The 23,903-nt window shown below is 40.9% G+C and overlaps 1 protein-coding gene and 1 pseudogene across 8 annotated transcripts in view; one reads left to right on the top strand and one right to left on the bottom strand.

Moving 5' to 3' along the window:
• Positions 1-8,542, bottom strand: part of LOC308501514 (calreticulin-like) — a 32,246-nt pseudogene extending 23,704 nt beyond the window's left edge. The window contains exon 1 of the transcript in view: positions 8,440-8,542. The product of the transcript in view is annotated as a calreticulin-like (transcript). The remainder of the gene's footprint in view (positions 1-8,439) is intronic.
• Positions 8,543-21,425: 12,883 nt separating this feature from the next.
• The window catches only part of OSBPL9 (oxysterol binding protein like 9), a 131,952-nt gene continuing 129,474 nt past the window's right edge, over positions 21,426-23,903 (top strand). For 3 of the 7 annotated variants that reach the window (XM_081057534.1, XM_081057533.1, XM_081057524.1), the window contains exon 1: positions 21,432-21,555. In XM_081057534.1, the coding sequence (XP_080913660.1) occupies positions 21,445-21,555 (111 nt within the window). In that variant the 5' untranslated portion in view covers positions 21,432-21,444. Of the gene's footprint in view, positions 21,556-23,903 lie in introns of all 7 variants that reach the window. The other 4 variants (XM_081057529.1, XM_081057540.1, XM_081057530.1 and 1 more) reach the window with 3 other exon arrangements.

Below are 23,903 nucleotides of genomic sequence, written 5' to 3'. Positions count from 1 at the left end.
ATGTGTATATATATGTGTGTATATATGTGTATATATATGTGTGTATATATGTGTATATATATGTGTGTATATATGTGTATATATATGTGTGTATATATGTGTATATATATGTGTGTATATATGTGTATATATATGTGTGTATATATGTGTATATATATGTGTGTATATATGTGTATATATATGTGTGTATATATGTGTATATATATGTGTGTATATATGTGTATATATATGTGTGTATATATGTGTATATATATGTGTGTATATATGTGTATATATATGTGTGTATATATGTGTATATATATGTGTATATATGTGTATATATATGTGTATATATGTGTATATATATGTGTGTATATATGTGTATATATATGTGTGTATATATGTGTATATATATGTGTGTATATATGTGTATATATATGTGTGTATATATGTGTATATATATGTGTGTATATATGTGTATATATATGTGTGTATATATGTGTATATATATGTGTGTATATATGTGTATATATATGTGTGTATATGTGTATATATATGTGTGTATATGTGTATATATATATGTGTATATATGTGTATATATATATGTGTATATATGTGTATATATGTGTATATATATGTGTGTATATATGTGTATATATATGTGTGTATATATGTGTATATATATGTGTGTATATGTGTATATATATGTGTGTATATGTGTATATATATATGTGTATATATGTGTATATATATATGTGTATATATGTGTATATATATATGTGTATATATGTGTATATATATGTGTGTATATGTACACAAAGATATAAATATAAAAAGTAACAAGAGATCAATATGTTTAGCTTTGAAGATACAAGTTGTAGCTTCCCCAGCACCTAATCCTGAGCCTGGGACAGAACAGAGTCGGTCCTTTAGAAAATGCTTGCATATTTAAATGAAAATTCACATTTCCTGCATTTATTCAACATCATCAGATTGTAGGCTGCAAAGGAGAATTTACTGGATAAACTACATGTTATCTCTCCAGGTGCCAACATTTTGTCTACCATTTTCAGTGGAATATTTTTGTAGGTATCGTAGAAGAGACTGACGTCTTATATAGAGAATCCTAAACAAAAACTAAATTTCTTGAAGAGTCAAGCTCTACATTAGACTCTAATATACAGCAGAGGTGTAGGTTTGCTTTGAAAATGTTCTGTCTCCACTGTCCCTGTTCTGCTCCCTGCGGTCAATGTGTTTCCCTCTAGTAATCCATCCAGCTCTCAGGGTACCAGTGGATCTATCTCCCTACTTGTCTGCCTGCCAGCTTATCTTTTTTTCTTCTGCCTGCCAGTCTGTCTGATGTTTGCCACACGGACCATAGTCACTCAAATATTTACCAACTAGTAAAAAGAATGTTGGATGGTGAACAGCACTGGATAAGATTCTGATCCTTCCCACCTGTTTCCGCATATGACTTGAGCCAATCACGTTTCTTAATCTGTGCTCTCATCTGTAAATAAGGATTATATTTAAACTCTTTAAAGAAAGAAACACTGTACACATAATTGGTACTCAATAAATGTTGTTGAATGATAGATTGGCATGAGGACCAAACTACTTAAGATAATACAAATAATTATTTTTATTGTCATTGAATGGGTACCTCTACTGGCTCCTCCATTCATTCATGGGTTGTCATATCTAATCAACTATACCCTAGAAAGCCGATAGCCACGTTTGTTTAAACAGTGGGCATGAATAAGAGTCTATATGCTAGAATTAGAAGAGAATACAAGTCATTCACTTCAATATTTATAGAATACCTGTTCTGGGCCAGTGTGACTGCTTGATGCCAGTGTACTAATATGACACAATTCCTTGAGCTCTCAAGCCGGCAAGGAACTCAGTCTAATGAGAGATATGCAAACAAAGTGTCTGCTTTCCTTATTTCATATTTCTTGATGTTTCAAAGTAAAATTTGTTATAGAAAACGTAGAAAGCCCAGAGGAAGCAAATAAGCAGTAAAAACACCTATAAATCTATCTCCCAGAGATGACCATTGTCAACATTTTGATACATTTCCCTCTAGCTTTTCTCTTTTTTTTCCTATATGTTAACGATGGCCCTGCTCTTGCCTCCACATCCCTGCAGCCTCTGGAGAGATCCTTGCCATCAGTTTGTACTTGAGACCTGGAAAGACCAGCTGGATCAGGCCTCTTCGGTTTGGGCCTCCATCCAGGGTGATTCTTCCCCAGGCTCGGCATGTCCAAGTATCCACGATCCACAGACGGTCCCAATTGCTTATCAGTCGGAGGCCTGAACAGCGGGCTGTTCCTCAGTCCTGCTGGGCTGTCCTCAGTGGGTCTGAGCCAACTGGGCACAGAAGCCCTTTGTCTCAGAATGTCTCCGTGGCCAAGTTTTCATGGTCAAGTCTGAGAGCTGACAGAATTAACATTCACACACACACACACACACACACACACACACAACCCTTGTGATTTCTGAATCGTTCAGCCCCTCATCTGCATTCCAGTTTCTTTCTGCCTGATTTTGTACTTTTACCACGGCCACTGCCATCACCATTAGCCCTCCCCTCACACTTGTATCACTAATTCAATGATTCTCCAATTCAATCAACCAACATTCCTGTGTAGTTTAATGTAGGTTGTGGATAAACTAAAGCTTGTCTTCAAAATGCCAACATTTTGTCTACCATTTTCAATGAAAATTAGTAACCCATCTAAGGCCTGGGAATCCAAAAACTCATGTTGTCCCTGAGGCCACTGGTACTGTCACATGCCCGCCACCTGACACTTAGCAGCTTGCAGCAGTGGTCATTGCATCCTTTATGGAGGTAAGAGACCTCGGTTCAACAAACATCTCTGCCACTGACTCACTGTGAGTCTCCTCTCTAGTTCTCAGTTTCCCCATCTGTACAATGAGAGGGTTGAATTCTAAAGGCCTGGCACACACTCTGTTTGCTGAGCTGTTCTGTGACCTAGACTAGTTTGGGAAAACAGCAGAAAGAAAGGAGCCTGAGTCATGCTCTGCCACCAACACACTAAATGACTCTGCCATGTCATATCATTTCCCTGGACCTCAGTTTTCTCACCTGTAAATGGGGAGAAGGAGGCCATTTGGGGCTAGACGAGCTCTCAGGGTCTTTTCAGTACTGACATTTAAAGAATCTAAGATTTACCTTCCTTGAGGTTGCTAAGCACTACTTAAAATGTGAGCTAGAAGGTTTTCAACTTACTGGACTCATGGGAGGCAGTGGGGTGGGGAGCAAGAGTAACGCAAGAAAAATCAGTTTGCTGTCATACAGTCCTGGGTTCAAATCCTTGCTTTGCCATTGAATCGCTGTGTGACCTCAGACAAATTATTCAACTTCTCTGAACTTCAGTTATACTGTCTGTAGACTGGAAAAAACAATTACTTTGCAGAGTTGAGGTGAGGATTGGAGTGTGTAAAGCATCATGCCGAGTGAGCAACAGTGGGCCTAATAAAGGTTATTTAAGGTATCAGATACAGTTTAGCTATAAAAACTAGAGTTCAAAAGAAGGAAATTCAGTTCCAAGAAGAAACGGAAAGACAGTTCTCTTAATTTTTAATAGTATTGTACATATTAAAAGAGCAACGTAAGTTCATTGTGGAAAATAAAGTTAAAAAATAAAGAAAAAATTAAGGGCATCTGAATTTCCATTATTTATCATTTACATTTTGGTATATTTTCTTCTATTCCTTTTTTTCTGTGCACAAATATATTTTACATAGTGACAATATTTACCTTATATATAATTTGGTACATTTTACATCTAAGCTTAGATCATAAACGTTTCCCTATGACATCAAAAACTTCCCAAACATTCTGTGGATATATCATACTTTACTAAATTGGGACTTTCCTGTTGGACATCTAGGTTTGTCTTCAAATGTTTCCAATTATTAATAGCACACCCCTATCTCCACTGACTTTTACCTCCACTCCAGTTTAGCCACCTACTCTTACATTCACATCCTGGGCCTTATAATCACCAGAAACTGCATCACCTCTGAAATCTCAAACTCAAACTCCCTACCTCATGACTGTGGCCTCCTATCCTCCAATTCTCACACTCTGCTACTTGAAGTACACATGTTCTTTGATCCCCTCCATTTCTTTTCAGTCAACTGGCTCCTTCCTGTCTACCTCTCGTAGTCCTTCCATCTTCCCTCCCTCCTTCCTTTTTTCCACAAACTTTTAATTGAGCATTTTCTATATGTCAGTTACTGTACCAAGTGCCAGCATTGTCAAGTTGGAAGAGACGTGGATCCCTCACCTTACTCCTCTCAAATCTCTTGCCCATTTGCCTTTCTGCAAAATCCTCACCTGTGTCATCCAAACCTTCCACCTTTACTTTGCATTCCAAATTACTTCCTTGAGCTCTACTCTACTTTGACTCTTACTCTACTCTTACTTTCAGCTAGAGTTCTCCAAAATGAAACTCACACTTGTTCTATTCATTTCCTTAGTCCTTATCCACCCTTCAACCTGCTGTAGCCAGCCTTCCACCCCCACCGCTGCGCTGAGTCATCAATGGTCTCCTAACTATTATATAAACTTGCTAGACTTTTCCTTACGTGGCCTCCAAACCACTTTTGACACCAGCTTGGGAACCTTGGGAAAGTCACTTAACTTCTCTGAACCTCAGTTTCCTCATCTGTGAAAGAGAGATAATAAAAGAGAGATATTAACATATTCCTGATAAAACTGTTGAGTCAATAAAAATATGTATAAAGAAAAGAAATCTACTGGTACACAACAGGCATTTAACAAAGCTTACATTCTGACTCATTGTGTTTCGTTTTCTGGGTTCCTGTCAACCAGGAAGTGTTGGTCTTGGCTAAGATAAGCATTCTGATCTCTAGAAAGGGTTGTTTCCCAGGGCAATTCATTCATTCATTCCAAAAAATATATATTTTTCAAACACCTACTACGTGCCAGGTGTACGCACTGTTCTAGGGGCTGCACATACAGCAATGAACACAATAGAGAAGCACTGTGTTCTCAGGAAGATAAAGGTTGAGGAGAGAGAGAGAGACAAAGGGAGAGAGAGAGAAAGAGAGAGAGAGGGGGAGAATGAACATACAAACAAGAAACTTATCATATAATGAAAAGTATTCTAAAAAATTAAGAATGCAAAGGTTCTCAAGGGAACTTTTAGGGGTCATGGAAACATTCTCAACATTCATTGTGATGGTGATCACAAAGGTTATCTATTTTTCAACATTCAATGGATAATACACTAAAAATGGATACATTTTATTATTAGACAGATGATATCTCAAAAGGTTGATTTTTTTAAAAAATTAATTTGTATAAAGGGATAGAGTATAATTAATTATACATGGAGAAATAATTTTTGATAGGGCAAACAAGAAAAATCCCTCCAAGGAGACATTTAAACAGAAACCTGAATGAGATGGAGTAAACTATGTGAAGACCTAACAGAAGAATATTTCAGGCAGAAGTCATAGCAAGGAAAAAGACCTTGAGATGGGACGGAGCTTGGAGTGTCTGAGAATTAGAAAGCCAATGTGGCTGGAATATAATGAAGAAGTAGGAGATACCGGTTGGAGAGTAGGCAAGAATCAGATCACAGAGGTTCTTGTAGGTCGTGGTCAGAAGGCTGGATGCTATTTTAAATCTAATGGGAGGGCAGTGGAGGTTTTTAACTCCCAGAATGATATAATCTGATTTACATTTCAAGAGGATCATTCTGAAATTTGTATGAGAAGAGACTAGGGAAAAGCAAAAACAGAAGTAGAGAAGCCATTCGAGGTACTGCAATAGTCCAGAAACAAGATGATGGTGGCTTGGACGAGGGTGGGGAACAGTATAGGAAGTAAAAATGTCATGTTCAGAATATATTTGGAAGTTAGAGTTAATTGGACTTGCTGATGGATTTGATAAAGCGGGAGGAAATAAAGGAATCAAAGATGACTTTCAGACTTTTGACCTAAACAACCAGATGAATGTTTGGGCCACTTCAGATGGAGAAGATCAGAGGGAGAACAAGTATGGAATTTGTTTTGCAAACACAAGAGTTTGTTTTAGACATGTGAAGTCTGAGAGGCTTATGAATTCATGGACATCTGGTTTATATACCAGCCTTCATGAGTTTGCTAGAACAATTCAGTACCTAAATCTTCCTAGCTCTGAGCACCCCACAGTACTGGATTTCTAGATCTCCTAAGCTGACGAAAAGCCTCAGAACTCTGGTGGTGCCACTAGCCAACCCTCTGCAGTCAGTGAGCAGCATCAGCCCCTCAGCTCATCTCTCTGACCTCTCTGCTTTCAGCATAAAAATTGGGTTGTTTTCTTTAAGATAGGCATTTGACTTCAACAATTACATGTGTCTAAGTCCTACTGCAGGAACATTTCTTGGAACATTAATTCTCTTCATGGGGTATGAATTTGTGTGTGTGTGTGTGTGTGTGTGTGTGTGTGTGTGTGTGTCAAAGTTCAGTTTAATCATTCAGTAATCCTTTACCAGGCACTTCTCTAAGCCAGGCCCTGACTTTGATGATGGAAACACAGAGGAGAACCAGGCAAATAGACAACCATGGTGCAAGGAGGGATGGCACAAAGGAAACACAGAGGCTGTGGGCTTAGGAGAGGCCTGGGCAAGGCTTCCTGGAGGCGGGGATGTTATGCAGAGCATCCTTTTCGGCACATGAGGGGCTGGATTTTGTTCATGATTTTAGCCTCATCAGCTGTCTTGGGTCTTGAGAATTAAAGTCCCTCTATCTTTGATTCCAAGGAGTATTTCAGAAATATTTGTCGCTAACACCCTGAGGCATTTCACTCCTGCCATACTGGGCAAGAGAAGTTCAGTCCCTGGGGAAGTGACTGCAGGTCTGTGCATGTTCTCTGCCTTCCAAGAGGAGGAACTGTGTGAGTAAAGCCACTTTAGACAGGGTGATGGGCCCAGGAGCTAGCAGTCAGAAGCTGAGCCTCACAGGGCTCACTGCAAAGGATGGCTGAGATCAAGCAGGAAATGGGGACCTCCCACCTACCCTTGGAAGAGGCGTGTGCCTTATCAAAAGATTCCCCCACAGCCAGTGAGTGAACCTGAAGGCTCCCTGCTTCCCACTCTTCAGCTCCTACACATCTCGCCTGTCTGCCCCTCTTTTATATGCCCCCCAACACACAAACCCTTCCCCACGCTCACCTCCACCCTGCCCACCTCGCCCAGGCATCTCCACTCTTCACCAGGAAGATTAGCATAGCATCCCAGATGTCTGTCTCCAATCTCAGCTTTGGTCAGCTTCACAGTTCCTCCTCCACATTTTTGCCAAGTGCTCTTCCTAATGCCCAGGCCAGATCTTGTTTCTCCCCTGCTAACCACCTTCACTAGCTCCTCACTGCTCAGCAAAAGGCCAGGCTCCTTAGCCCCCTGGATCTAGTGCTTGCCTGCTTCCCAGTCTCACCTTAATTGCCCTCCCCTTCACATTTTCCAGTTCCCCAAAGATGCCACTACTGGCTGTAACAACATAACTTGGAACCTTTGTACATGCTGTTCTTCTTGATTGGAACGTCCTTCTCTCCATCCCTGCCCATCTGATAAATTCTTATTCAACCTTCAAAATGCTGCTTGGGTTTCACCTTCTCCCTGAAGCCTTCCAGTCTAGTCCCCTTACCTGGGCTTATTTCTTGCGTCCTCTGTACCATCTCTGCACCTTATTCTCAGCACAGTGTTATTTATATCACAGATTGGGAAATTCCGTCTTAGAAAAGGGAGAGGGCTTATCAAGGCTTTCAAGGCAGAATACAGACTCAAATCCAAAAAATCCTGATTCCTGGGCAAGTGCCCTATCCCCTGCACTCTCAAAGAATTAATCAAATTTCACACACACACACACACACACACACACACACACACACACACACAGTATTTGGCAATCTGAAACAGTACCGTTGAAAATCTGTCCTTAGGTAAGTAAACTGTCACAATTCTCTGATGTTCCGGAGGCATTCCAGGGAGGGAGCTGGGCAAGGTGACCTCAAGGTCCTCTGAGCTCTGATATTTTACAAAACAAAAAATTTCACTATCACAATTAGTGTTCACATTTTCCCTCCAGAGTTCCCTTTTTTTAGGATGAAAGAAACCAGCACTTACTGCACACCTACAATATACTAGGGACAATACTTTACACACCTTATCTCATTTAATTCTCAGAACAGTTTTGCAAGATCCTTATTGTTATCCTCGTTTTATGGAGAAGGAAACTGAAACACACATGGGGTAAGCTAATCGCCCAGGATCACACATCTAGGAAGGGATGAGCAGGAATTTGAACTGCATACTGCTGAGGCAGGTGACAAAAAGCAGGTAGGGCCTGGTCTCGCCTCACCCTTTTCTACCCCTACCCCCACCCCCTGTACCCAGATCCTCTGCCCCCAGCCTGGCCTCTTACCCCTGTCTTCAAACTCCTCCTGCAAGTACACCTGGTTCTGTGCCTGTGTTCCCAGGGTGCAGGTGGCCAGCAGCACGACTGCAGTGGCAGCCCCTTCATCCATGGAGCTCAGCGTCCCTAAGCCCAGCCTTGGAGAAGCACTAGACTGGCCAGGTGTTCCACCTTGCTGCGAGCACTCCTGCTTGGACCGTGGGGTGGGGGCTGAGATCACATGTACCAGACTCCTGACTACTTCTCATTTGAGGCCTTGGATGTAATAAGGACCCCAGCCAATGGTTGGGGACCACGTGCTGAGAGTTCTGGAGGATGGAGGTGGGAGGGCCCCTCTAAGTGTTGAGGGAGCTACAGGGCAGGGTCCCTAGGGAGTAGGGGAATGGCAGGCCAGCTGAGGCTGGCCTCTGGATCCCCCAAACCTGCTCAATGTTGGTGTAGCTGATTTCAAAATAAATCACATGCTTCCTTCCATCATCCTTCTGTCTATTCATCCCTTCCATCCCTCTATTCCTGTATATTTTCTTCCTTCTTTCCTTCCTTCTTTCCTTTCTTTCTTCGATCCATCCACTGGGCCTATGCAGAAAAATAACAGTGTAATGTCCGTTTATTTTAACAGAAAGACCTAAGGCCTGAGGAGGCCCAGAAGGGGCACTATTCCAGCGTGACATCCTCAGGTATGGCTTCCTAGAGGAGGTACATTGAGTTTAGCCATGCAGGGAACAAATGATGGGAGAGAGGACAGGATCAATAGGAATACTATGGGCCAAGGCCCAGAGGAAGGAAAGACTTGTAAGTTAACATCATTTCTACAACAACCCAAAACTGTGTAACCAGCATCATTGTGAGGACACTGAGCCTCTAAGAAGGAGAAAAGCACCAACTATTTGTTGATCATCATACTGTGCACTAAGAGTGCACTAGGCACTTAACATGCGTTATTTTGAGTTCAGTATTGTTATGCTCACTTTACAGATGAATAAACTGAAGCTCTGAGAGATAAAGTAACTTGCCAAGGTCACACAGAGATGGAACAAGGACTAGAACTCAGGCCTTCTCATTCCGGTGCCTTCACTACACCTTCATTCCACTATTCAATATTGAGGTCTGACTGTGTGTCAGGCACTGGACTAGGTGCTGAAGGTACACTGGAGAACAAGGCTGGCAAGTATCCTGCTCTACAAGGGAAGAGAAAATCATCAAGGAAGCAAATAAATATCAGATAATGATATGCATTCTGAAAAGTTAAAACAAGGTTATGACTTAGAGAAAGATGAGGAAAGGCTGATAGGCTGGGAGAGAGGTAGGAAGTCCTCCTTGAAGTGACACTGGTTGAGGTCTGAATGAGAAGCCATGTATTGATCTGGAGGCAAGTGTTCCAGGCAGAGCAATCCTCAAGTCCAAAGGCTCAGAGGAGAGGAAAGATGACCAATGTGGCGTGAGCACAGTGAGCAAGGAGGGCCATGCCAGGAGGTGAGAAATCAAGACCTCAAACAGGCCTGTAGGCCATGGGAAAGATTTATAACTGGTGCAGTGGGAAACCCTGGAAGGAGTGAATTTACATTTGAAAGAGATCACTCTGGTTGCTGTGTGCTAAGTTTGAGGATGTCAATATGTAATCAATTGAGGATATCAAGTAGACAGTTAAAAGATATAAATCTGGAGTTCAAGGAAGATTCTCATCTATAAATATAAATTGGGGGGGGGCGCACATAAGTGGTACTTTAGGCCGCATACCTAGATGAGATCTGTTTAAGAGGGAGAAGAGATTGGCTAAGAAACATGCCAAGAACCCTAGCTCTGGAGAAGCCCAACCCTGAGAGGTAGGCAGAGAGAGTGGAGGCAGCGAAGGAAAAGGAAACCACTTTAAAATTCTGGATTTTTTACTCATTGTCAGGGTGGTCTTCTCTCAAAGAGAGTGCCAAATTTGCAATTCAACTAATATTTACTGATCACCTACTGTGGGCATGATGCTGTAGAGATAAAGGCAGATAGGACCCAATCCTTGCCATCTAGGAATTTTCGAACGAGTTGGACAGACAGACTTTCAGGCAACTAACTTAGGACCACGGAAGCATGAATTTGGTGCCCTAATAAAGGCAAAAACATCAAGAGCACAGGAGCAGAGATGTGCCTTACAGTGTCCAATGACTTAACTTGCATCATCTCATGTAGTCCTTGCAATAACCATTGCTATCCCCCATTTTACAGAAGAAGGAACTGACTCTTAGAGATAGTGGGTAACTTGCCCAAGGATACACAATTGACAGGTAGTAAGCCTGGAAACACAGCTGATCTGCCTGATTTCAGAGCCCAAGTGCTTAATCACTTTTTAAAGTTTTATGACAGTCTGATAGGGCGGGAGCATAAGGTTCCTGGGAGGATGGAGGGGCCAGAGAACAGGGCACAAAAAGATAAAGTGAAAAGGTGGGAAGGGCCAAATCGATCTAGGTGTTGGATGCCAGCAGAAGGAGTTCCGATTTGGTTCTTCCAGCCAGCATTTTTCAATCTCAGCACGTTGACATTTTGGGCCAGATTAATTCTTTGTCTCTCCCTTGTATTGTAGGATGTTTAGCCGTGTCCCTGGCTTTTACTCATTGGATGCCAAGAGCACTCCCTCCCACTCTGACAACTGAAAATGTCTCCAGGTATTGCCAAATGTCCCCCTGAGGGTGGGTCTGCAAAATTGGTCTCTGGTTGAGAACCACTGCTCTAGGCTGTGGTGGGGTCAGGGTTTTGAAAGGAGTGTGACATGAGGAGCTCTCTTAGCACTAATAGTCTCTGCCATTGTTCTGCTCATAATATGAGAAATTGTATTATGTTTCATTCCGGTAAGTTGGAGCCAGCTGTACCACTTTGGTAACATTTTTGTGGAGTCTGTTCATTTTTTGTCAAACAAGTAGATTAAGTTGACCACATGTTTCTCAAGGGCAGTGACCACTGTGGCTTCTTTGTTTTTATAATCTCAGTTTCTAGCACAGTGAAAGTTACATGAGTGGGTGAATTTAAAAATTTTATTATAAACATAATTGTATTTATCTTTAGGATATCATGCTGACATCAGAGATTGGTCAGAAGTCTGACATATAGTGTAAGACAAGTATCTTTGTTTCCAAGCAAAGAAAGATACCTGTTTTAATCTTTTGATCCAAAAATTCTACAAATTGGTAAAATGTATAGACTTCATTTACAGGTTTATTTTCCAGATGGGAAAGGCCCATGTGATTTTTTCAGCATCCACAGGGTTTTCTTCAATCCATGAGACTATACTGTTAATTGTTCACTGTATAAAGCATGTTGGGGTGACCCAATGCAACTGAATTCAGCATTTATTGAACTACCCCTAGGAACTAGGTACTAGAAGAAAAAAGTCAGAGCTTCCATTCTCTAGATGCATCTGATCAAAAGAGATGTTAGGCTTACCAGGGCCTGCCTGACCTGACCTTGTTTGTTCTGTCTTTTACCAGTAGTATGACCTTGGACCACTCAAGGTCATATTATGACTTTTGTAGCCTTTAGGCAATTTTGTCTTCATGGACTCCTTGCTCCATAAAAAAAAGGATATTTATGACTGCGTTGGCATAAAGACAAATATAATGCAGGCTGGATTTATTATTAGTATTATACATATACTTCTTCTTATTATTATAGTCACTTTTTTCTTCTGATTTTTAAAAGAAATTAATATTAAAATATTTTCTTGAGCTCTAAGGATTGTGCCTACTTTGCCTAATGGATAAGTTGGCTCTGGGGCCAATTATTGACCTCACCTACTTCTCACTTCCTTCTCTTTAAAATTCCAGTTTTGAAGTGTTGTTATAAGGATTACTTGAAATACTTAGAAGCTGCATGAGGGTAAACCAAGTCTAATTTGTTCTCTACTGTGTACCTAGGGCACTTGGCACAGAGTAAGTACTCAACAAGATGAATGTGAAATTATCTGCACAGTGCCAGAATACGAGGTAAGATAAAAAAATATGGTGAATGCTTAAAAAAATTATTATAGTAAAAGACACATTGCTATTAATCCCCCTCAAATACTCCCCCTTTCTTAAAAAATACTTATCCCATCATTCTTGCCGCTTTTCTGAAGCAGTTCTGGAAGTCTTCTTTCGTGTCTTTAGCTGTGCTGTGGTAGCTGCCTCGATGTCCTGAATTGATTCAAAATGTTTATCTTTCATGGTCATTTTGACTTTGGGGAAGAGCCAGAAGTCTCACGGTACCAGATCTGGTGAATAAGGTGGATGAGGACACACCATAATGTTGTTATTGCACAGAAATTGCCATGCCAAAAACAATGTGTGACATGAAGCCTTTCCGTTGTGATCAACAAATACGGTGAATGTTGCTGCTGCTGAGTGCCATCCAATGGAAAGGCAGGGATCTTCAATATGAGAAACAGCACATCGAACCTTGGTAACAGTGTCTGACAAGTTTCAACTTGTTTGGTGCAGTCAGTTAGGTGTGAGTTACAGTTGAGAGAAGGTGTGTTTTAAAGTGTGCCGTAAATCATCCTCCATCATGACAAAATTCTTCTGTCACACATCGCTTCTGGTACAGCAATTTGTGTCAAATAAAAACATTATGGTGTGTCTTCATCCACCTTATTCATCGGATCTGGCACTGTGCGACTTCTGGCTCTTCCCCAAAGTCAAAATGATTCAGGACATCGAGGCAGCCACGACAGTGCAACTAAAGACACTCAGAAAGAGGACTTCCAGAACTGCTTCAGAGAGTGGCAAGAACAATGGGATAAGTGTGTTCAAAGTGAAGGGGGTTATTTTGAGGGGGATTAATGGCAATGAGTATTTTACTGTAATAAATTTTTTAAATTTAAACATTCACCATATTGTTTGACCACACCTTGTACAGTAGACACATGACAACAATAAGATTTCTTTCACCAGATCTCCTATGGAAGTTAAGGACATACATAGTAGATACCAAAAAGCTAGAGTATATGGTACAGACCCTGACTGAAACAGGAATTTGGGTCAGGAAGGATTGTATGGGTCACTTAGTTCACATGCTTCTTAATTTTTTGTCAGTGCATCCATCCACCCCCTGAGTCCACTTAATTGTATCATAATGCAATCTATCATTAGCTATATAGATAGGAAAGGGGAGTGCTGAAAACCATCAATTTTATATTCCTGTATGATCTATTAGGAGGGTGCTACAAAAATGTATACAAGTGGACACTTTGGTCAATGTTGCTCAAGCAGTAGTTCACCGTAATAAGTGTCTGGACACTGATGGTAACCACTTTGAGCACCTCTTGTAATTGCAGAAGTCAAATGTGACTTGTATTCATCTTTTGTTATTGGTATATATTAAGTACTACAATTTTAATACAGTTTTCCTTTCTTAAAATGTGTATATATTTTTGACACTATATATATATGTATATGTATATATAGACAGAGAGAGAGAGAGAAAGAGAGAGAGAGAGAGAGTTGCATCAGCATTGCCATGGGTCTCCAAATCCTCTGTAGATTTAATTACAAAGCTACAAAGTGAGTGCATAAATTATGCACCAAGGCCATGTTTTGGAAATCACTGTGTAGTCTTGGGAATTAGATAGGAGGTTAGATCTTTGTAATTGATATGCTCCCACTTAAGAGTTGAAACCCAGTGGATCTGTGAGAACTGTTTTCTGTCTAAGACAGTGTATCTGCCATTCAGCAGGGCTAGCTGGACATTTAAACTCCAAACAGTAGATATAGGAAGGAGAAGAACTTTGCAAACAATTATCCAATCCAGCCCGGGTCTCCCTCTCTAGTGGGTTCACTGGTTCTGCTCACTCCACAGCATCCAGGAGGATATGCCATTTCCCAAATGCATCATACATAATCTCAAGCCATTGTGTCTTTACTGTTCTCTTTGGAATATTTTTCCCCTCTTCATTCTGGAACACCCCTGAGAGAGTGCCTATTCCTAGTAGCTACTCTACGGATTAATTTCCCTTCCCTGAGTAAGAAAACAAAGGTTTCATGTTGGTAAGCTGAGCTCAACTGCTATTGCTCCCGTAGGAAGCTTCTCCTACCTTCCCTAGAAAGAAGGAAAGAAAAGGACTGCGCTTGTGTTGGTCACCAATTATGTAGAAGCACTATGCTACGTCCTTAGATTTATCACCTTATTTAATCACCAGGGCGATTTTATGTGGAAGATATTCTTATTCTCAAGTTAAGAACCTGAGGCCTAAAAGGTTAAGCATCTTGGCCAGGGTCCCCTGCTAGTAAAGGGTGGTGGTGAAATTGGAATTGTTTTGCCTGACTGTCTCTCCTTAAGCAAATCTGTTGCATTACTGGAGCTCTCAAAGTCCTTCCATCATACTCCCACCCTCACATATATCTCACTGAATGGTAATGTATTTACCATTCAGTATATGCCTTCCTAATCTGTTTCCTTCACTAAACTCTTGAAGCAGAGACCAAATCTTACTTTTCTGTGTATCTTCAATGACTGGCATATAGTGGGTGCTCAAAACACATTGATGGAACGAGGTGAATGACAACAAAGCACTTTGCAGTCTGCAAGCCATTTTCAAATATATGATTTCACTTAATTATAAATAAGCGTAAGATAAAGCCCCTGCCCTTGGAAGCTAGCAATATAAAAGAGAAAACAAGTTATGTGCAGGTAAGAAAGATAAGGAACAAAATAGTATTAGGAATAACAACATTACATAGAGATATAATGAAATAAATTAACTGAGGCCTAGAAGAATGAGAACTGAGAAGAAGATTTTTAGACTTAAAGAGAAAACTATCTTAGAGAGCTCCATTTAGGGGAAGTGGTGGGACATTTTTAATACCTTACCCTGTTTCACCTTCTCAAAAAGCCAATGAATGAGTATTGCCTGTATTTCTCAGAAAGGAATCAAAATCTCTTTGTTTTGGGGGATGAGTGTTTTGGCCCAGGTCACACAGCTGGTTTATAGCACAGCTGGTTTATCTATGTTTCAGTCTCCAGGAGTCCTCATTCTCTTCTCTTCCACCTCTTCCTCCTCCTTCTTTTAATGCTAGCTGGATTATTCTGTGCCAATACTTTAGGGGATACTAATCATTTATATGTTATTATTTACAGGCAATGCACACATTTTAGTAGGGGTTTTCTGGCTAAACATTGTGGTGTAGTAGAATGAGTACGTGTCTTGGTTTGGGTTGGAATACAACTTATTTAGGGTGTGATGTCAGGAAACCTGGGTGGGAATAGAGTAGTGCGACAAGGGAGTGAAGAAAACCAAAAGTGTGAATATTATCAGGCTAGTTACCATGGCAACCAACTGGAACATTCAGGGTACAACAATGAAGAGGTGAGGAAGCTGGATTGCCAACCTGCCGTCCTCCATTGAGTTCAGGGCTACTTCTGGTGTCATTAAATCTCTGAAACTCCCAGCTTGCTCTGTGCATAAGCCAAGTATGTTCTCTAACCATAAACGAACAAACAAACCTTCAGGCAAAGAACTGTAGGTATTTTTTATAAGTGGCCTTCGGTGTATAGAAGTGAATGCCAAGAAAATATGGACAAGAAACTGTTAGCATCTCCTACAGAATGTAATAAAGATACAAATCCTGCCTCTACCACTTCATTCTACATTCAAAAGAAATTCATTGGGTATTTACTGTAAGTCCATCACACACTAGATCTAGGATTGGCAAACTATGGTTCGAAGGCAAATCTGGCCTGGTGCTTGTTTTTATAAATGAAGTGTTTTGTGGGTGGTTTTTTTATTGTGTTGTTGTTTGTTTGTTTTTTTAGTGTGTTTTTCCAGGACCCATCAGCTCCAAGTCAAGTAGCTGTTTCAATCTAGTTGTGTAGGGTGCAGCTCACAGTGGTCCATGCGGGGATCAAACCAGCAACCTTGCTGTTGAGAGCACCGCGCTCTAACCAACCGAGCTAACCAGCTGCCCCTATAAATGAAGTTTTATTGGAATACGGTCATGCCCATTCATTTACACTTTTGCCCTACAATGGCAGAGTTAAATATTTGTGATAGACAATGTCTGGCCTGGAAAGCCTAAAATATCTACTACCGGGCACTTTACAAAAAATATTTGCCAACTCCTGTGCTAGGTACCTGGGGTACTGAGATGAATAATATTATTCTCCTGTCTTTAAAGAGTTTATAGTCCAATGAAAAAGACAGATGTGTAAACCTGTAAATGCAAGAAAGTGTTACAAGTGCTATAGTAGCCATTCGAATGAGGTGATGGTGATTTATAACTAGTTGGGGGAGAAATCAAGAAAGTTTTCATAAATGACATGACAGACACTAGCAGAACCCTGAAAGACAAGTAAGTATGTTTTAGACAAACAAAGAGGAGGTAAGACATTCAACACAAAGGGGGCAAAAATAGCAAAGATGTAACGTAGATCATCAATAAGATGAATTTAGGAATCTAGTGTCATATTTGGAGATGGGGAGAGGTTGACACAAACATAAGACTGGAAAGTAAGGAGTTACATTTCACCTTTTCTTTAGAAATATGAATGGCTGTCACAGTCACTATGGAGGCCAGGTTGAAACGGGCAATATTAGAGCCGATAACTCCAAGCTATTGTAGCAATCCAAGGGTGAAATGGTGAGGGCTTGAGCCAAGGTGGTAACAGTGGACACAGAAAAGAAGGCTGTTTGTTTCCTGTGTGGACTGAAACACTCTACCCTGTCACTAGGCCGGCTGAGGTGCCTCCTCTGTGCTCACCTCTGGTTTACCATGAATCACCCTGTGCGGTGGCACATTATGTTTCCTGTTGAGGACAGGAACCATGCGTGACTGATGTCTATTCTCAGCACCTGGTCGAAGGCTTGACACAGAACTGCTGCTCAGTGAAGCTGACTTCCCTGAAAAAAGAGGTGAATGAATACACGGCAGATGTATGGCGGTGGTGACTTACTCTAAGTTTGCAAAGTCAAAATGTTGCTATGTCAGCTCACATGGAGACCTAGACGGATACAGAATGAGGAAAAGGGCCTAGGAATTCTGCAGGGGTCCTGGTAGGGATAGAAGGCTATTAGGATCTGACAGGGTGTCACTGTTTGAACTGCGTTGCTTATTTATTCCAGCTCCTTAAGAAGGCAGGCATATTATGGTTATAAATGGCATATGCCTGGCAAATTCAGAGCTGATATAATTATCTGGTAGTATTTTTTAGTGTATTTTTTTTTATTCCTTCACAAAATAGCATTTTTCCCCCTCATAAATACAATGTCTGTTACTTATAGAAAATTTGGAAAACACAAAAGAAGTATAAAGAGAGAAAAAAAATTCTACAATCCCATAAACTGAGTATGGATGTTTTTCTGCATTTCCTTATAGTCTTCTGGAAGATATGTACCTTTTTTAATAAAATTAAAATTATACTGTATGTGTTTAACCATTTTATACTTATTTTTATATATGTAATAATTTGGCATCATAATTTTTCATTTAGCCAAACAATTTTTAATGGCTGTACATCAGCCATTAAATTTTTTTTTAATGGCTACATTTTCCCTTTTCCATATTGTTGGACGTTTAGGTTGTTCCCAGGGTTTCACTATTCCAAACAATATCCTTGCACCTTAATCTGATTGCTTCCTTAATGACAGATTTCTAAATGTTCTTGACACTATTTTGCTGCAGCAACTGGAGAATATCCATGCTGGTCATGAGAAGGGATACCATAACTAACTGATATCCACAAATCATTTATAAAACCCATATAATTTACAAAACTCAACCTAGCTTCTTTAGTCTTCTGCTTAGGCCCCTGGAGAAGTGTGGGCAGAGAGGAGTGTCCTTTTGTCCTTGTTGTCATTTTCCAACTTCCTTCACTGAGGCTGTGGCACCTCTCCCAGAGCTTTCCTCAATTCCAACCCTTGCCATGAAATGGGTAACTTCAACTTCCATGTAAATGAAGTATCTAGCAGGGTGGCTTCACAATGCCTGACTTCCAGGTCTCCTGTAATCCATACCTCTCCTTCAGCTCTCCATTCCTACACTACACCCTCAACCTTTCAACACCTGAACTGTTCTACCTCTCAAATTTCAAACTCCTTCCAGTTTCTGATTATAACTTCTAATAGCTCCTCTAAGCCAATGTGAGTACATACGAAATATAAGTAAAGACTGTATTTCCAGCAAACCAGCTTCCCCTTCCCCTTTCATCCAGATTACCTGTGCTGCTTGCACTGTCCCATATCCAGCAATGTGCTAAATTTGAGCATGCACATACGACCGAGTCCTCAAAGACCCCACTGTCAAGGGGGGCATTCAGACTCTCTGAACCAGTAAATGCAATCAGGTGTCCCATACTCTGCTAGAAGTTTGTTCAGAGTGCAGGCGGAGCACAAAGGAATGATGGGTCCATTCTATCTGAGGGAGGGAGTATGTTTGTGAAATGTATAAAGCACCGGGTGGCTGGGATGTGGGTCTCGAATGGGCACATTAGAAGGGGAGAGTAAAAGATGAGTGTATTCCTCTGTTCTCTCCTTAAAACACTTATAAAGCCTAGATCTCCTAAAATATTTTCTCCCCTTTTCCCAGCTCCCTGCTGCCTCAAAATCATACCCATATTTTCCTAAACTTGATGTTTCACTTTCTTGCTCTCCAGCTATGGGAAAGGGTGGGAAAGAACTGGGATTTGTTTGTGGACAACGTAGGCTGTGTCTTATTTTGCTTTTCCCCTACTTAAGCTTGATCTTCTGTTTCCTCTATACCCAGCAAAGCACAGTCAAGTTTTTGTCCTTTCCCTTAAGAAGGCAATATTTTGTAAATTTTGTTTTATTTGATGCCCAACAACTGCCAATTAAGAAACATGACAACAATAACAAAAAAGCAGTTGGGGGAAGTTTAGGAAGAGAAAGCAGGAAACCAGCAACAACAGAATGCATTTTGAAGCAATTTGCACCTATAGTCTTGGCTGTGGAAAAACTGGAAATCACTTTTGCTAGAAACCAAAGAAAAAAAAATTCACATTTCTAAACAGCTGTGTAAAGGAAGGAAACTTCATATTGAGAAACATAAGCTGTTTTTGTTCTTCCTTTTTTACAAAAAATAAATAACCTTGATTACTTAAGTAATCATTCAGTTACACAAGTTGTTGGTATTGTCTCTGCATCCCCCTTATTCCCTTCTATTTAATTCCATTATTTAGTGAGTTTTAAAATCTTAACTCTAAAGTGTTTCTCAATAATTACACAGTACAGTATCTTTCCCACTCTCCATCCTTGCTGTCAATTGTCCAACTCTATACACTTTTTACTGCTTGCTTGGTTTTTAAAAAGTCTCTTAGTTTGTCTTCTTGCCTCCAGTTTGCCCCTGATTTGTTCTCAATTTTGCTGCCAGAATGATCTTTTAAAAAATCGTATCTTTACTGTAACATTTATTGATATTCTAAGTGGAAGGATGAATTAGTCCCAGTTTCTGTCTTTGATGAGCTTATGCTGTTTAATGGTTAATATCATCTCTACCTTCCGATTTTGAATCTAATCCTCATTTTCTGCTCTGCTTCAGCTGCTACCTTATTCCACCAGAGGCCAGTCACGAAGGAATGTGGGAATGAGAACAGATCCGTCTTCGCCATGTTTAATTTTAGCTGATGATCTAAAGCAGGTAGTTTGACAAGTGGAAGTAGAATGCAGACAAAGTGCTCTGCAACTGGACATGGTCTTAGGAATAGAGAACTTCCCGTGCTCCTGTCTTTCCCTGATGACCTATGTTTTGACATTTGAAGCTAAGTAGAGCCTGCCAATGCCTGGTGATCTGATAAAAGTTAAAACTTATTTAGAAATTGATGATACTCCCTATGTCATATCAAAGACATTTACACATAGACAATGTAAATATAGCTTGCAGCTGGGGTGGAATGGACCTGGGAGAAAGAGACCTAGATTCTAATTCTGGCTCTGCCATTTACTAGCTGTGTGACCTAGCACAAGCCACTCAATAGCTCTATGTCCCACTGTCCTCCTCTGTAAAATGGATGTAATAACATAAATCTTGAATGATTGTTGTGGGGATTAAAGGAGAAAATGTAGGTGATGGCGCTTTGCATAGTCCTTGGAACTTAGTAGGTTGGTTTCAATGGAACACATAATTCAGATCAAACAATAATTCTTGAGCACTTTCAATGTGCAAGGCACTGGGCTAGTTTCTAGGGCTACACAGATCAGTAAAACTGGGTTCCTGCTCTTAAGAAACGAATGGAGGAGTAGTAATTAACACTACGTAAATCTTTTAACTCAGTCTTGAATCATGATGTTTCAAGATCCCAACACTTTGTTTATACCAAAAGACATCAGCAACATGAGGCTTTCTGCTGAATAATGTTTCTGGAACATTAAGTTTTTGTGAGAAGTGTGTAGTGTTTTGGGAAGGCCATGTAGTATAATGAAAATACAGATATGTGCTTCTATGGACTCCGATACTCACCAAATAATACTATTAGGTACCTGAGCAAATAAGTGAAAAGATATCCTGTGTTAATGGATTGGAAGAATTAATATTGTTAAAATGTCCATACTACTCAAAGCCACTTATAGATTCAATGCAATCCCTGTCAAAATTCCAATGGCATTTTTTTTTTTTATAGAAAAAAGAAAAAAAATCCTAAAATTTATTTGGAACTACAGATTCCATGGAGAAAGAACAAAGATGGAGGCATCACACTTCTGGATTCCAATCTATATTACAAAGGTATAGTAATGAATATCAGATGTGAAATCTTTTGGAAATAGTAGGTGTCATCATGGCTAGTAAAATTATTTCTGTTAGTAAATCATTGTAATAGCAGTACTCATGCTTGTATTTCTCACATCCCTGGCACAGAGTTCTACACACAACAGGCTCCCAAAGAAAGCGTGTTTTAGGACGTAGCTGCCTAAGCCGGCGAGTCCAAGGGAAGGAGTAGCCACGGGTCCCGCCCCTTCCCGGCCCCGCCCCTCCCGCGGCGGCCCCGCCCCCCGCAAGCTGAAAGCCTTATAGGCGAGTGACGTCAGGCCGTTTGTTATCCTTGGCGGCTCCCAAGATGGCGTCCATCATGGAGGGGCCGCTGAGCAAATGGACTAACGTGATGAAGGGCTGGCAGTACCGTTGGTTCGTGCTGGACTACAATGCAGGGCTGCTCTCCTACTACACGGTGAGTCTCGGGGGGCTGAAGCTCCGAGCTTCTCGCGGGTCGCAATCCCTGGGTGGAGGGGGGCCGGGCTTTTTGGTAGCCCGGGTGAGGTTGCTAGGCTGGGGGTGCCGCCGTACGAGAGGGTTCCCTGGGAGAGGAGTGTTTTACGTCCGGCAGAGCCAATAAGGGTGAAGGAGATGCCAGTGCAGCCAATAAGCAGGTACTGGCTGTCTGATTTATGGGCTGGGGGCGAGCCGCGCTCGGTTTTCAGTGTGGGGCAATGAGCGGCGGTGGGGTCCCGCGGGCTTGTATTTGGGCGGTGAGGGTGGTCGCAGTCATGGTTTGTAGGACCCGGTGGCGCGGTCCGTGCGGTCTCCCCACGTTGTCATGGACTTGACGCCGACCCCCCTCCAGGCCCTGTAGACGGCCGCGCCCCTAAACTTCCCTCCAGGGATTGGAGAGCGCTGCGTGGCCGGGTCCATAGGTGACCGGCCCAGGGGCAGCACGGTGGGGTCCAAATCCCTCCTGTTGGCTCAAGTCGAGTGTTTTCACTAAAGGGACGCGCTGCTCCCTTAGCCGACACCTTAACTTTTGAGAGGCGAGGATTCCTACACGGGAGCCTCTTGTTAGCAAAGAGAGAATGGCTAGTGTGGTGTCTCCAGAAAGTTATATTCTGGGGAGGGCTGAGTTCACGGCTTGATTGTTGTTAAACACGAATCATGGCCGTGGGCAAATCCATGAATGCAATGAATCTTATGTTCTGACTATCCCCTCCACCCCCATCACATTAGAAATGGAAGGTAGGCGGTATTAAGAGAAATTACTTCCAAAGGTACTTTGTCTGAATGGAGTATAGTTAATAATAGCTGATGAGAGGGAGGAAACCACTGAAAAGGACAAAGAAGAATGTCCTGAAGATTTCAGAAAATAATAGAAGAGACGAAAAATATGATCATGGAAAAAGGGTTAATGGGGACAATTGTATTTATTTGTTCATTTAAAAATATTTATTGAGCTCCCACTATATGTTAATTATTGCTTTAGGCTAGGTGTGTGGGTCGTGTGCACACTCTTGTGCAATGTGAGCAAGAATCAACAGTATTCAAGACAGTGATCATTGTTCTTCTCTGGAACTTATATTTAAGTTTTGTTGTTCCTTTAATTAATTTTACTAACAGTAACTCTGCAAGGTAGGTATTTATTATCCCCAGTTTATTTCCCCATTTTATACTTTTGGAATCTGAGTCTCCAGGCTTTAAGTAATTTGCTCAAGATCTCAGAGCTAGCAGTAGATGGTGTAAATCAGGATTCCAAATTTTTCCCATTACACTTCACTTTCACTACAGAAAGGAGAAAAGTGTAAGCTTGTGATTACAGAAGGCAAGCCTGCAGGAGTAAAGTATAACTTTCAGCATCCTTCAACTATCAATTTCCTTTCTCTACATAATTTTTAAAGGGAACAAAGATTAACCATGAAAGAGAGGTAACTGAGTATTGTATCCTGAAAACTCTGGAATTATGAAATCCCCTGTCTTGGATAAATGAAGAACGTGGGTTTCAGTAGATCTGATAATCAGAAAATCCCATGGAATCTTTCCAACCTATTCAAGGTGGAGTAATTCCAGTGAGTGGCACTATGGAATTAACAAATCCCAAATTTGTGTGGGTCTGCATTTAGGACCATGGTGGGTTAACAGGCATGGGCCCACGCTGGGGTTCTTGGGAGCTCTTAGCCCAGACACAATTTTCTTTTCTACTGTTTTTCTTCCTTTAGTGTAGCTTTTTTTTGGCTCCTTGCCCTTTTTGTTTCTGAATATCTTGATAAATCCTTGTCTTGCTGGCAAAGGTATACAGGTTTTTCATAGATTCCCATCTCTCACCCCCACAATACTCAGCTTCCCTTCTGAGACTAGATTCTATAATACATCATCCTTGCCAACAGAAAGAGGTATCGTATTTCTTACTAATGGCTACTTAGAAGGGTTTTTTTTTCCCCCTAGTTCTTTGGTGTTAAAGTATTTGCTTACGGAGAAATATTGTAAGATAAAATGATCTTGTGAAAATAATACCCAATCCCAGATAAGAGGAGGTTCCGTAAAGATGGGAAAAAGATAGTTATTTACTTACAGAGAAAGTAGGAGACACATTGAATGTTGGCAGTGAATTCTGTATACTTGTACATTGGTTCAGTACATTAGGATTCCAAAGGATTTGAAGATACATCTTAATGCTTGTATGTGGCTGATCCCTGTTTCCCCGAAAATAAGACGTAGCCGGACCATCAGCTCTAATGTGTCTTTTGGAGCAAAAATTAATATAAGCCCCAGTTTTATTTTACTATAAGACCCGGTCTTATATAATGGAAGACT

The sequence above is a fragment of the Rhinolophus hipposideros genome (genome assembly GCF_964194185.1).
Source record: "Rhinolophus hipposideros genome assembly, chromosome: 8".
Lineage (NCBI taxonomy): Eukaryota > Metazoa > Chordata > Mammalia > Chiroptera > Rhinolophidae > Rhinolophus > Rhinolophus hipposideros.
This window is presented reverse-complemented; position numbering and strand designations above follow the sequence as displayed.